The 14,438-nt window shown below is 47.2% G+C and overlaps 1 protein-coding gene across 1 annotated transcript in view; it reads right to left on the bottom strand.

The window, feature by feature from the left end:
- The window catches only part of AIFM3 (apoptosis inducing factor mitochondria associated 3), a 93,595-nt gene that overhangs the window by 15,613 nt on the left and 63,544 nt on the right, over positions 1-14,438 (bottom strand). The window contains exons 11-16 of the mRNA XM_034791414.1: positions 14,031-14,161; positions 10,997-11,112; positions 10,444-10,515; positions 9,364-9,427; positions 6,757-6,833; positions 3,711-3,828 (exon numbers count right to left, since the gene is read on the bottom strand). Of these exons, the coding sequence (XP_034647305.1) occupies positions 3,711-3,828; positions 6,757-6,833; positions 9,364-9,427; positions 10,444-10,515; positions 10,997-11,112; positions 14,031-14,161 (578 nt within the window). The remainder of the gene's footprint in view (positions 1-3,710; positions 3,829-6,756; positions 6,834-9,363; positions 9,428-10,443; positions 10,516-10,996; positions 11,113-14,030; positions 14,162-14,438) is intronic.

Here is a 14,438-nt window from a genome sequence, read left to right as displayed (position 1 = left end):
AGAGTGTAAGAAAGGAAATCGTGCGGGAGTCTTGCCACACGCGCTGTGCCTGGGCAGGCCCAGAGTGCTCGGATTGCGCCCAGGACTTTGGGATGGTTTAAAGCCTTTTGCTACCAATTGCTCTAATCACAGTGTAAGTGGAGCCTAAGACCTTTCACCTTAGATTAAAAAACGCCCATCAGACAACCAAGCAGAGGGACGACAGCAGAAGTTTCATGAACCACAATGCTAGCAAGGTCATGGTGATGCCCCTCAGTTACCTGCCTTCAAAGGAAGGTTGTGTGGCTCTCGTTCAACTATAGACCCTTAATCTGCACCTTCCCACCCCCGAGAAGACTGGCTACCAGTAAGGATAAGATTATGTCACGGAGATCACGGATTCCCGTGACTTTACGAGACCTCCTGCTTCAACCCCAGGGCAGCAGGGCCAGAGGTCTCAGCTGCTGGGGGGGAACAGGGCTCTCAGCTTCCTCAGGGGGACCTGGAGCCACTGCGGATGGTGGGACCCCAGAGCTCTGAGCCGCTGGGGCTGTGGCAGAAGGATCTGGAGCTGTCCGCAGTGGCAGGTGCTGGACTTCCTCCTCCCTCCTGCAACAGACCTCAGGCTCTCTTCCCCCTCATCCCCAGCCCCGCTTGGGCATCAGTCAGCTCCCCATCAACACCGCCCGCCCCCATTATTTTTAGTAAAAGTCACAGACAGGTCACAGGCTTCCACACATTTTTGTTTCTTGTCCGCGACTTGTCCGTGACTTTTACTAAAAATAACCGTGACAAAATCTTAACCTTAGCTACCAGTCTCACCCCCGCCCCTTTCAGTGTTCCCCTCCAATGACAGGGCAGACTGGCGCCTGGCACCTTTCACAGATATCGAAAAATGAACAAGGAGAGAGGGGAAGAGGAGGGACAGTGGATAAAACACTTCTCAAGAGCAGAGATCTTTATGGGGCAAAGTATCAGTGCCCCCCCCAAATCTGTACTGGCGCCATGGTGATTCAGGGCTTCATAGACTGAGAATGGCGTTGCTGTAGGTAAAGAAGAGCATGTTTTCAGTGCCGATGCTTCTTTATGTCATGTAATGATATTAAAATCCTCGAAGCATGTTTAGAACGATGCTAACCAGAGTATTGCGTTCAAAAGGAAGGGTAACCTGGGTGATAGAACTCTAAAAACTGACCACTGGAGCACCTGGCTGGCAGACTGGCAGTGCCACGGTGGGACGCGTGAGACTGGGGTGGGGTGGGGGGAAAAGGCTGCTGCAAAAAGGAGAAAGGGGCTAGTGTGCAAGCCGGGGGATGACTGAGTCCTTCAACTTGCCTGGGGGATTTTTCCTTTTTTCTGGGTAAACTGTTGGACACTGAGAGAAGCCAAATGCCTAAGGCTGGCAGGTTAAGGACAATAAAGGTATTTTTAAACACCTCGGGAAGAAGAGGAATTCTAGCAATGGTCTAGGCCACATTTGATTATGTTCAATATGGGCAAAGAGAAGACAGTCGCAGCCAGAACAACCTAGACTTGGTGCTTGAAAATCACTCATTTCCCAACACTGGGAACAATTATGAGCCAAACTGAATAAGAGGAAAAATTGAGATAGAAAAATGTGAATGAAAAATAGGAGTTTATTAGAGGGCCAAAAAGCCAGGACTCCACACACAGGCTAGATGACTACTTGGGCTAAAAACCCATCCTGGTTCAGTGGTGAAGTGAAGGCAGCATTAGAACTAAAACAGAAACATATAACTAATGGAAGAAAAGGGAAATCGAAGGAAATCAGTATCAGTTAGAGGCTATGAAGTGTAGAACATTGATAAGGGAAGTGTCACAGGGCGGCATTCCCTTTAAATGAAGCAGGCCCAGTGCCCCTGTGCCAGTTTGGCCATTTAAGAGGGTGAGGCAGTGCCTAGGGCTGTAAATGAGCCAGGCAGCAGGGCCCTAGTGGGGAGACAGATCTGGTGAATTGGGGTTACCAGCTTCATTCGGAAGAAGGCAGGTGAGAGCTACCGGCAACCAAGAGACTACAGGAGGTCCTCGTAGGAAGCAGAAGGTATTTCCTGGGAGAAGGCTGAAGGCAGGAGCGATGCAAGCGGGTTTTGTTGGCTGATTTCCCTGAGACAGGGCTGGAGAGGGCGGAAGGCAGGAAGAGGAGCGGCAGCAGCAGAGAGAGGTGCCTGCTGGCTCTAAACCAGAAAGCCGAAGGTGGAAGAGGGCTGGAGGCAGGGGAGCAGCAGAAGGGCTTGCAGCTGACATGCTGGAGAGCTGGACCCAGGGAACAGCGAGAGGGCTGGGGGAGTGAACGATCTCCCGGCAAAGGGGCTGTGGGGTTCTCGTTGGGAAGAGCAGGGTGACACTCCGTCTGGAAGGGCTAGGGTGGCTATCCTGGCAGAGGGCTTGAAGAGGACTGACAAGGAACTGAGAAGTAGTGGAAGACACTGCAGTATGAGGATGCAGTCCCAGCAGAGAGCCTTGCGGGGTGAGGTTCCTGCTGGAAAGAGAGGGTTTTAAGGATTACATGCACTGCAGTGAGATGGACTGTGTTGGAGACTTTCGATTATGGACTGATTTGCACTGTGTTTTGATAATAAACTGGCCACACAGAGGGGTATTATTGAGGCAAGAAAGCGGATATGTAGTTACTGGGGACTCTGAAGGAAGGAAACTGAGGCAGGCGTGCCGGCTGTCCAGCATGGAGATGTCAGCAGGAGGAACATATGTCACAGGTTGACTGGCCCCTTTAAATGAAGTAGGCCCAGCTCCCCTGTGTCTGTACAGGTGCTCCTAGTTTGGCCAATGGAAGGCGGGGCAGCACCTGGAGTTATAAAAGGATTAGGGGGAAGAGAACCTGGTGAGTCAGGGCTGACAGACTCACTCAGTAAAAAAATAGTTGAGAGCTGCCAGAGACCTGGAGGAGCAGAAGGTGGTTCCTGGGCAAAGGCAGGAGAGCAGCAAGAGGGGTTTGCAGTTTGGCTTCCCTGAGCCAGGGCCGGAGGGGGCTGAAGAAAGGGAGGCAGCGGAGGGGCTAATCTGCCGACATGTCCACACTGGAGAGTTGGACACTGGGACAGTGAGCGGGCCGGGGCAATGAGGGATGCTGTCTGATTTGCACTGTGTTTGGCTAAGAAACTGGCCCCAAGGAGGGTTATTATTGAGGCAAGAAAGGTTGTGTGAAGTTACTGGGGACTCTTAAGGAAGGAAACTGAGGCAGGTGTGTCTGTCATGCCCAGTTTGCTGCAGGAGGGTGCTCCAGGAAGGATTGTGCTATGGCAGGAAGCTAAAGGCATCACGGAAAAATCCCTGGCTTGCACAGCTAAGGACTGGGGCTGTATTTGGGGGCCTAAAGAGGAAGGTGGGCACCTAATCGGATTTACAAGCACGGCAATGGGAGTTAGGGACTCGACTAGGTTACATGCTTTATTAAGTCCCACTAGGCACCTATCTGCATCAGTAGGTGCCTAAATACCTTTAAATCTGAAAACCCCCCATTGGGTAAGGACCACTGGCCAATCTAAGACAAACAACCCATGACGGAATAATGAGGGATAATATTAAACAGTCAAGTGAATGGTGAATAATAAATCCCCATTCCCCTGCTACCTATTCCCAACTGCCTCTCTATCTAGCCAGGTCTGGCTGGCTGACTTCCTGCACATCTTCAAGACAGGCTTGTCCCTAAGTAGTTCAGGAGCCATAATGTGAAGGGACTGAAATACACCCACCATGCATATGTGCCATCTGCCAGTGAGGGATGTTCACCTTCTTGTTGTTACGCAAAGCCAGAGGAAAGGTGACAGCATCACCAGCCGCAAAAACTCCTGGGATGTTGGTCTGCATCATCTGAAAGGAAGCAAGGGGCCGTTAGCACTGTAGTAGGGAGAGGGCCTGAAACATAAGCCCATGTATCATGCCTGGTAGGAGGCCTGAGGCCTGGGCTAAAGTAGTCAAAACTTTGCTGATATAAAGCAAAGTTAAGTTGTGAGCAAGAGGCAGGCCAGCCTAGCGGGGAATGGAAAGTCCCACCATACACTAAGCTGCGTCCATTGTCACGGGCACACACGTGCTAGTAGAATTGTAGACATTGATCTGGAGAGCTAGGACCATGCTTCATTGACGATAAACCTGGCCTGGTGCCTTCGCACCTTAACGGATTTTATGGTCATTGGGCGGTTCGCTCGAGGTCTGCTGTGCCAGCTGTCTGCGCAGAGCTGGGGCAGCGCACGGAGGGAACACACGCAGCCGAACATCTGACCACAAGCATCACTGGTGATTACGCCGCAATTGGTGTTACAAGTGCAGGGTCAGCAGCAGCACTGCTTCACCGTGATTACAACACTTAGCCAAATTAGGCAAAAAGAATCCAAGCGCTAGAGGAGAAGGGAAGGGATGAGAGAGAGAAAAGAAGTTGCTTCCCCATCTACACCCCAATGCATTACTCCCACTTCTCCTTTGCCAGCTGTACCCACTGTGACAGACCCAGACTACTGGGGTACAGGAGTCTGGTAAAGGGCAAATATACTGGTCACTGGATGAGTAGTTTTCTGTTCCCTGAATGACCAGAGCAGGGGCTGCACTAGAGTATCAGGAAACTGATAGAACCAGTTAAGGCAGGCAGGCCTATTTGGACACCTGGAGCCAATTAAGAAGAAGCTGCTAGAATCAATTAAGGCAGGCTAATCAAGGCACCTGGGTTTTAAAAGGTGCTCACTTCAGTTTGTGGTGTGAGTGGGAGGAGCTGGGAGCAAGAGGTGTAAGGAGCTGAGAGGGTGTGCTGCTGGAGGACTGAGGAGCACAAGCATTATCAGACACCAGGAGGAAGGTCCTGTGGTGAGAATAAGGAAGGTGTTTGGAGGAGGCCATGGGGAAGTAGCCCAGGGAGTTGTAACTGTCATGCAGCTGTTACAGGAGGCACTATAGACAGCTGCAGTCCACAGGGCCCTGGGCTGGAACCCGGAGTAGAGGGCGGGCCCGGGTTCCCCCCAAACCTCCCATTTGACCTGGACTGTGGGTTCCCCCAGAGGGGAAGGTCTCTGGGCTGTTCCCCAACCCACATGGTGAATCTCTGAGGCAAGAAAATCCACCAATAAGCACAGGACCCACCAAGATAGAGGAGGAACTTTGTCACACCACATAGGGCTCACTGGATGAAAGGATAGCAGGGCCCGGGCATCTGGAACCCAGCCTCCCCCACAATCTCTAGTGTCAGCACTACAAGATGTCTTGCAAAACCATACCATGCCATAGAAACAGTCCTAATATCAGTACCTTCCCAGAGACAGTCAACCTGTCCTGTTCCACTGTTCCTGCTGATGGTGAACTTTTATACATAAAGATGTATTTTTACACTCACATGGGTCATTAACTAGGTGTGACCCCCCACAACCTTCATCTTCACAGCACAGACCTTTTTCACCTCACCTACAGGACAATGGGCAGAGGTTCTTGGTGGGGGGCGGAAGGGGAGTGTATAAACCATGCTACTGCTCTCTGTGTGGACCATGTAGGGAGTCACAATCACACTTTGTTACTAGGTTACACAGTATTTGAGAGAGCAGCAGGACACTAGGCATCAAAATTCTAGGTGTGTCTTCCTGTTTATGCGAGCATCGTTCAGACAGACATGCTTCTGTGGGGGTTGTCTGTGATGACAGAACCCAGAACCTCCAGCTGTAGAAGCACAATCCCCTGACACTTGAGTTAAAGAACCACATCATGTAGCACACAATGAGCAGTACAGTCATAAACCTTGATCCGTGGTATAACTTCTAGAGGGTGACCGCTGCAGAGTCGTACTGTCAGTGTGTGTTACACACGCATCTGATTTGGCAAGCCGCTTCTTGAAGACTGTGTGGCAAAGTGGATGAGAGTTGGCTTGGTCATACAAGAGACAGAGACCCCGGTCCTCAAAGGTATTTCCCATTGAAGTGGATGGGAGTTAGGGGTCTAAATACCTTAGGGGATCTGGGTCCTATCCTAGCTCTGTAAAATGGGTGCATTAGAGTCAGCCTCCAAGGCTACAGTAACACAGTGCAGGTTCTGCACGGCACAGAAACATTAATAGCACTTAGCGTAAGTTCTGTGAGTAGACCTCTTGGTTACCAGGTGTGTAGTTTAGTGCAACTGCGGATACACTCCAGGAATTTGTGGGAAGGGGTGGGAGCGCGCTCTCTCTTTTTTTCTCATTTTGCTTCCTCAGAATCATTTGATGTCTGAAGCTTTTCACATCCTCATGGGACAGTCCACAGCAGGGGCCAACATCGCATTCTCTTGCGCCATTTTATTGAGAGTCAATATTCATAAGAATCTGTTAATCTTAAAAAGCAACAGAGAGTCCTGTGGCACCTTAAAGACTAACAGATGTATTGGAGCATAAGCTTTCGTGGGTGAATACCCACTTCGTCTTCAAGGTGCCACAGGACTCTCTGTTGCTTTTTACAGATCCAGACTAACACGGCTACCCCTCTGATACTTGTTAATCTTAAACTACTCACTTTGAGGCTACCGATAGCTCAAAAATCCCTTGGCTAAATGACCCCATATTTATCCCACATAGTCTAACCATGCCCTTAGTGAGCCACACTAATTTTCAAGATACTCTAAAATACACACGCGTAGGCAGATGACTTTGAAAATTTGGCTCTAAACAGCAACTGCACTACAACCTTAATTCTGGATTTGCTCCCACTCCTCCGCTATATGGCTGACTCCACCCCTACCATCACAGCCTGCGTAGGGCCTTGCAACTGTCAGTGCTTTGACAGTGTTTACCTTGTTGACGACAATGAAGCCTTTGGAATCAATGTTAATGCCGCTTTGCTTCAGAAATCCTGTTGCTGGACTTGCACCTGCCGGAAAGGCAAAGGACATTGTGTGAGTGGGTCTGACTCCCAGACCCTGTCTCTCTCATGAAAACAGATGTCAGAGCGAGAAAGGACCTGCTACCTCCAGCAATCACTCTCCTGCCAATGTCAGTTCAGTTCCATGATACCAGGTGCTGCTCAGTTAACAGCTTCTGTTGGGTCTCACGAATGCAGCTGTGCTGGGTGCCGCAGTGGGCAGCGAATGAATGATTGACAGGGGGCTTCAGAGCCTTGTTGGCCAAGTTCAGTGGATGGGGAGGATTTGGCAGAAACTAAAGTAACAGTGGAAATGCACAGACCTAGGGATAAACTGTTTAGAATACGTACAACATGTGCAGCTGCATTTGGAAACCAGGTAACTGTTCTTATCAGATGGCACGTGGAGAGCGCTCCTTCTCTCCCTGTTTGCCGTTCTCCGCAGCACTGCCCTTCCTTTCCAGCCTCCTGTGCTCCAATTAACTCACCCCACTCCCACTCTAGATACTCCCACTCTAAAAAATAGCAGAACCATCTCCTTCGAAAAGTGGAGCTAACACGCTGATTACCACCCATCTGTTGTGATCACTGTGCTTGTAGACTGTATCCCTGCTCCTCTAACCTTTGCCTGGCTTGTACATTCAAGTCCCCCTCCTGCAATGAGTTCCACCTGCATGGAGTGCACTGCAGGACTGAGGCTTTGTCCAGGAGGAGAGCACAAGGAGGCGGCATAGCGCCCTGAACCCGAAGCGTGGCCATACATAAAGCGCCCGAAGTGGCGGCCATGATTTTTAATCTGAAAATGTTTTTGGTTGTAGCTTTTTAAAATATCAATACAAAATGCAAATCAAAGATGGGAAACAAAAGCTAGGCTGTGTAGACTGCCTAATTTGTACAAAATGACGCACAAGTACATTATGTCAATTGTTACTGCCTAGTTAAATGAGAGAGGGGTTTTGTGGGAGTCCTTGAACAGTGGTCAGGGGATCTTCTTCTGGAAAAGTTTGAGAACCACAGATGTATAGGATTCAGAGTAGCAGCCGTGTTAGTCTGTATCTGCAAAAAGAACAGGAGTCCTTGTGGCACCTTAGAGACTAACACCTTTATTTGAGCATAAGCTTTCGTGGGCTCAGCCTACTTCATCGGATGCATGCAGTGGAAAATACAGTAAGAAGAGATACACAGAGAACATGAATGGGTGTTACCATACACACTATAAGGGGAGTGATCAGTTAAGGTGAGCTTTTATCAGCAGGAGAGAAAAAGAACTGTTTGTAGTGGTAATGAAAATGGCCCATTTCCTGCAATTGACAAGGAGATGTGAGGAACTGTGTGTGTGTGGTGGTGGGGTGGGGTGGGGAATAAGCATGGGGAAATAGTTTTACTTTGTGTAATGGCCCATCCACTCCCAGTCTTTATTCAAGCCTAATTTAATGGTGTCCAATTTGCAAATTAATTCCAATTCAGCAGTCTCTCATTGGAGTCTGTTTTTGAAGTTTTTTTTGTTGTAATATTGCGACTTTTAGGTCTGTAATCGAGTGGCCAGGAAGATTGAAGTGTTCTCCAACTGGTTTTTGAATGTTATAGTTCTTGACATCTGATTTGTGTCCATTTATTCTTTTACATAGAGACTGTCCGGTTTGGCCAATGTACATGGCAGATGTATAGGATTCCACATACTACACAATGAATATTACCATGTTTTAATGCACTTCAAGTTTAAAATTCACAAGGGTGTGATCAATGGGCATTGAATTGGGTGAGTCTTATCAATGCTTGAGAATAGTTTTAGTCTGTTTCTCTATCTATCAAAAATATTTCAAAAGTGATGGTATCTAAGATCCAAACTATCGTTAAAAGGAGCACAACCATGTTCAAAGAGGGCTCTCCTCTGTTTCTCTGCATTACAGTTTTCCCCCTTCTTTTCTTCCTTTTTTTTCTTTTTCTATTTTCCTTTTTTCAGTCTCACTTTTCAAAACTTCACCAACTTTGGAAAAGTCAACAGGCAGCAAAAGGGAAAATGGAACTCTGTCACCTGGTGACTCTTCCAATGCTGGAGATGTTTTGGAAAGTTATAGAGATGAAAAAGGAAAAAAATACTCTACATATCATCTGTTCTACCACATCAGGTTGTAAAAAAAAAAAAAAAAAAGAATCAAAATCAAAAGATCAATTTGAAATTAAATGAATTTTTTCCTGGAAAACAAAAATCAAATGAAAAATGTTGAGGGAAACAATAAGTTTTATGACCACATCTATTACCTAACCACAGTTCTGACAAGGGACTTTGACTCAGCTACTCTATCTTACTGTCATCTTCACATCTCTTTGGCAAGGATCAATTAACCAACAGCTGGAAAGGTTCCCCTTGTTTGCGTGTTGATGGTGGATTTGATGGGTTGCAAAGGGCTGGACTCAATGACCGAAGAGGTCCCTACCAGTCTAAGCTAACAAGATAACAAGCTCTCTCCTCTGTCTGGGGAAGCAGAAGCCATACTGTTGCCAAACACTGAAGCTTTGCACGTCAGGGTTCGTTTACCTATGCCGATGACACAGACATCCGCACGGAGGACTTTCCCACTCTTCAGGACAACTTCCTTAAGCTTTAGGAGACACAGATGAAAATCATGGTTACTTTAAGGACAGAAAAGAACCTAGCAGTACCCAGCTGAGTTGGAATCTCGCTCTCGTTCATGAGATAAGGGGAAATGACTCTATTGTAATTCTGCTTCAATGAAGAGATTATCCTGCAGGAGTCTCACTCTTGGGTCTTGGCTCCCTAATGTAAACCCTGTAGCTGCAGGTGTCTTGGTCCCTAATGACAGCGGTAATGCATGATATATGTCGCACCAATCTCCCCTTTAGCTGGTGCTCACCAACCATCCTAGATCCTAATTGCTGTCCAAACCCCTATCATGGAAATCTCTCCACAGTAAAATCCAGCCACAAAAATACAGTGGGCTGAGATGTGTGTTGCCCTCAGAGATGTGTTGGTGGGCATGGTGAGAGAATGTGAATTTAATAGAACAGAAATGAGAAGAAGCAATGAACCAGCAATGAAACAAACCCGCCTCTGACAGACAGACCTCCGGATTCCTCTGGACATGCACACAAAGGGGGCCAAATTAGGACTGCCCGGGTGACTTGAATTCTGGCATTGCTAATTTCTCTGTGCTTGACTTTTCTCATGCCGTATGTCATTAATGGATGGGCTAGGCACCCTGACTGCACAAGGGGAATGTGGGCCCTCGGAATGATGTCACAGGATAAGCCCTGTCCCAGCAGTATACAGTGTGGAATCACCAAAAACAGGAGAATCCCTCAGCCCATAATTACTAGAGGCTGGTAGTGACCCCTATATTTAATTTGAACCCAGTTCACTCCGCAGACTGTGCTGGGAGGAGGTGGGGATGGGGGGCATGGCCTGGCCTGGCCTCCTCCCCAGCTCTCTCTACCCACTTTGGAGTGATAGGTGCCCCTAGGGCTGCAGGTTGGGAACGGTTCCTGCACTCCTTTGAGCTCCTTCCACACACTCATGCACAGGTCAGGCACAGTCTGGCCCACAGTCCCCTTCCCTCAGCCCCGCAACGCTCCGCTCCTGGAGCACCAGCCGCTGTACCTTGCCCTCCTGCTCCCGCAGCTCAGACACTTCAGTCTGCATGTAGAACTTCACCCTGTTGTTTTCAAACATCTGTGCAACGAGAGAGAGACACGAGTCCTTACGCTCTGGAGCTGCCACTAGCTTCTGGCTTCTCTGACTTTTCCTCCACAATCCCATTCCCTCCCTCTTGAGCTACAGTTCTCAACTCGGCTTGAGGGTGCACTGGAAACGGGCTCTCTGAGCTTCTCTGCGTCTCGCCTGCTCAGTGGGGTGTCATAATTTTGCAGTGTAGGAACACAAAATACTTGAGCATATTGCAATTAGGCCAATGGGGAGGATATGGCCAATGTTTTCTTTTAGGTGTCAACCACCGTGCAGCACTTTATAGCTTTGGAACACTGCATGCACATTTAATACATCAAATAAACCGAACACAATGATACCATTAACTGATAGTGCCAGCAGGGAGGTAAGACGTGCACAGCTGTCCTCCGCACAGCAGGAATCAGGGTCACTGACCCCCTTGCTTGATCCAAAATAATCCTCTAAGAGACTGGTAAGTCATAATCACCTTCATGAGAGCTTGGCCAACCTTCTCCCCAAAGAACTTCTTGAAAGGCACTTCTTCCAGCTCAACCACAGACACAGAATGGGCCTTCTCTGTCAGGTAGGCTGCCACCTCCATCCCTGGGGAACAGAAGCAGGTCAGAGACAGCGCACGCCACTCCCTGCACTTCCGTGAGGTCTCTGGAGCTGAATTCAAGAGCTGTCAGGTGGTGGCTAGAGATGTGAGAACTTTCAATTCGCCCTTTCAGGGCTGGGAACAGCTGCCATGGCATGAGCGGCTGTCTTTGGGCTCAGCACGAGGATGCACTGCAGATGGTATGAAGAATGTTTTCCTAGCAAGCCGCTCTCTCAGTCTATTGTAAGCGCTAGGGGGCAGGGACCACCTTTTTGTTATACGTGTGTAACGTCACCCCTTCCCTCCTAGCACTGTCAGGGTCTGATCCATACTGGGGTCTCTGGTATGACGGCAATTTGAGGACTACCGCTGGTATGCATAACGATAATTGTGGCTCGGCATGACCTGGGTTGCCTCAAACAGCCTGATTCCCCGCGATGGGAACTGGAATTGCTATTCTGGGATATTAAGAGTATTCATAGGGTGGGCAGAAACCTTCTGCTCTCCAAAGGGCTTCACAGTGATCGTTTCTGGGTTTAACCACAAGACCAATTATTTATTTGTGAAATGCTTACAAGGAGGAAGCCACAAAAAGGCTTTGAAGACTGAAGTAAGTGATGCACTGTAATATACTTAGTAAATGGTCATTGAAAAGCATCGCGGTTTGCAGTGGTGTTGTAGTCATGTTGGTCCCAGGATATGAGAGACACAAGGTGGGTGAGGTAACATCTTTTATTGGATCAACTTCTGTGGCTGAAACAGAGAAGCTTTCGAACTCCACAAGCCTGAAGAAAAGCTCTGTGGAGCTCGAAAGCACATCTCTCTCACCTTCAGAAGTTGGTCCAATAAAAATACTACCACACCCACCTAATCTCTCTCATTTAAAACCATAACTTTATGAATAGAAGAACTAGGAGGAACATACATTCTGTGGCTGGGATCATAGTCAAGCTTACTGAATTATACATTGCAAGTGTGATTCATTGTGAATTTAGCTTTTTTTTTCTAATCATGAACCAATCCCGATGCCTGGGAATGTGTTTGTTATTTGGAAGCATTGTTCAAATAACCTGGCCAAGAGATTTTCAACCTATCGGTTGTCTGTGAATTGTTCACTTTGACTATTTGCAGTTTGTGACTGGTCGCCATGGTTGCGTGTTATAGTTTCTGCTTCCTGACTGAATAGATTACATCTTGAAACCAGGAAAATGACCCAAACAATAAGTATCCAATATGTGCATGCAGTTCATAGACTGGTCAGCCTAATTGTTCAGTCTTCTCGACGATTAATTAAATTAATTTACCAGTTGGGGTCGGGAGGGCTGTGTCCTAGAAAGTAGTGACTCAGAGGACTTAGAGGTCATGGTGGAGACGAGCTGAATATGAACTCCCAGTGCACTTCAGTGGCTATAAAAGGGCTAACACAATCTTTGGATGTACAAAGAGAGGAATATTGATTAGGGAGGTGTTATTGCCTCTATCTGCAGCATTAGCAAGACCATTGCTGGATACTGTGTCCAGTTCTGATATCCATACTTCAAAAAGGATGTTGAAAAATTGGAAGGGGTCAGAAAAGAGCTACAAGAACCATCAGGGATTTGGAAAACCTGCCTTATGGGTTATAGACATAGATATCAAAGAAGATGTTAAAAACTTGCAGCTTAGTTTATTTCCTGTTTGAATTTGTCTACCTTCCTATTCCAGCCTTGGATCTTGGTATGCCTTTATCTGCTAGATTACAAAGTTCTTCTCTCCATGTAGGTACTTCTAGACTGCGATGAACTCACCTCTTAACCTGCTCTTGGACAAGGAGGGGATGGGATTTTCAGCAATGCCACCATTAGTTAGGAGCACAAGTCACTGCAAATCACAACCTGAGCTCCTTTAGTCTCTTGCAGTAAGGCACATTTTCCAGCCAGTTAATCTCTCTCATAGCACTTCTCTGAACTCTTCCCAGTTATTAACATTCCTTTTAAATGGACATGGTATTTGAGGGCTGGTCTCAATGGCCCTTTATGCAGAGGCAATATCACATCCCCTACTCCAACTCGATAGTCCCCTGCTTATAAGACCATTATGTCTGAAGTCATGACGACAAGCTTTGTTATTTATTTCAGAGTAGCAGCCGTGTTAGTCTGTATCTGCAAAAAGAACAGGAGCACTTGTGGCACCTTAGAGACTAACACATTTATTTGAGCATAAGCTTTTGTGGGCTACAGCCCACTTCTTCGGATGCTGTAGCCCACGAAAGCTTATGCTCAAATAAATGTGTTAGTCTCTAAGGTGCCACAAGTGCTCCTGGTCTTTTTGTTATTTATGAAATCCATCTTAATTCGTAATGAGTAACCCCTCTGTCTGTGAGTATTCAAGAAGTATTATAAGAACCTGAAGAGAATGGAATGTTACCAATACAAGCAGACAATTGTGGCAATAGCCACAAGCGAGTCGTACGAAGGGAATTTTTCATTTAAAGGACATCGTGTGGCTGCATACAAAAATAAAACATCCCAGAAAATTCACTAGCTCCATGAACCAGCTACATCTTTTAAGGATCTACAATAGATTATTCTGGCCAAAAAGATCACAAGAAAATGTAAGGGGGAGGCACAGGTCAAAAATATGATGTTAAGGTCTGACCTCATGAATGAAACAGGACATCAAATTTCATCCAGTGATTCCTGCATCCAGTCTAATAACTTCTCACTGAGCTAGAGCAGATCTTTTAGAGAGACATCTTGATTTAAAGATTTCAAGGGACGGAGACTCCACTATTTCCCTAGGTAAACTGTTCCAATGGTTAACTACCCATGTGGAAAATGAGGAATTATAAAGAAAACTATAATATAACATCTCAAAGGGGAAATTCTGCCCAAAGGCCCCCGAATGGGATTCTTGAGATGTTCTGCCCAAGACCAGATCTCACCAAGGAAAGAGGCTCCCACTATAACTGCATTCTTGCTGCTGGCCAGTTTCACTACCCGGTTGGCATCTTCAGGGGTTCGGATGTTGAAAACATTCTCGACTTCTTTGCCTTTACAGCTAAGGGCTTTGGGCCTGAAAAACACACATTCAGGAAAAGGTTTTGTCAGGTTTCAATTGGGGTTTTCTTATCTGCATCCTTTCTGTTACTAAACATGTCTCTGCAAGCGCAGCACAGAGCGACTCAAGGAGCCAACGCACTGTCTAATAGAACTGCAAGTGATCTTCCAGCCTGCTCTCTGACATCGGCCACTACCAGCTCTTGCAATCTCCAAAATAAAATGTAAAATCTCCGTAATAGAGGTGGTCACAGAGAAAGTTTTCTGATCCCCAGCAGTTACTGATTGGCTGG

Source organism: Trachemys scripta, chromosome 15, assembly GCF_013100865.1.
Source record: "Trachemys scripta elegans isolate TJP31775 chromosome 15, CAS_Tse_1.0, whole genome shotgun sequence".
NCBI classification, from domain to species: Eukaryota; Metazoa; Chordata; order Testudines; family Emydidae; genus Trachemys; species Trachemys scripta.
The sequence above is the reverse complement of the archived record's forward strand: the minus strand, read 5'-3'. Positions and strand labels throughout refer to the sequence as shown.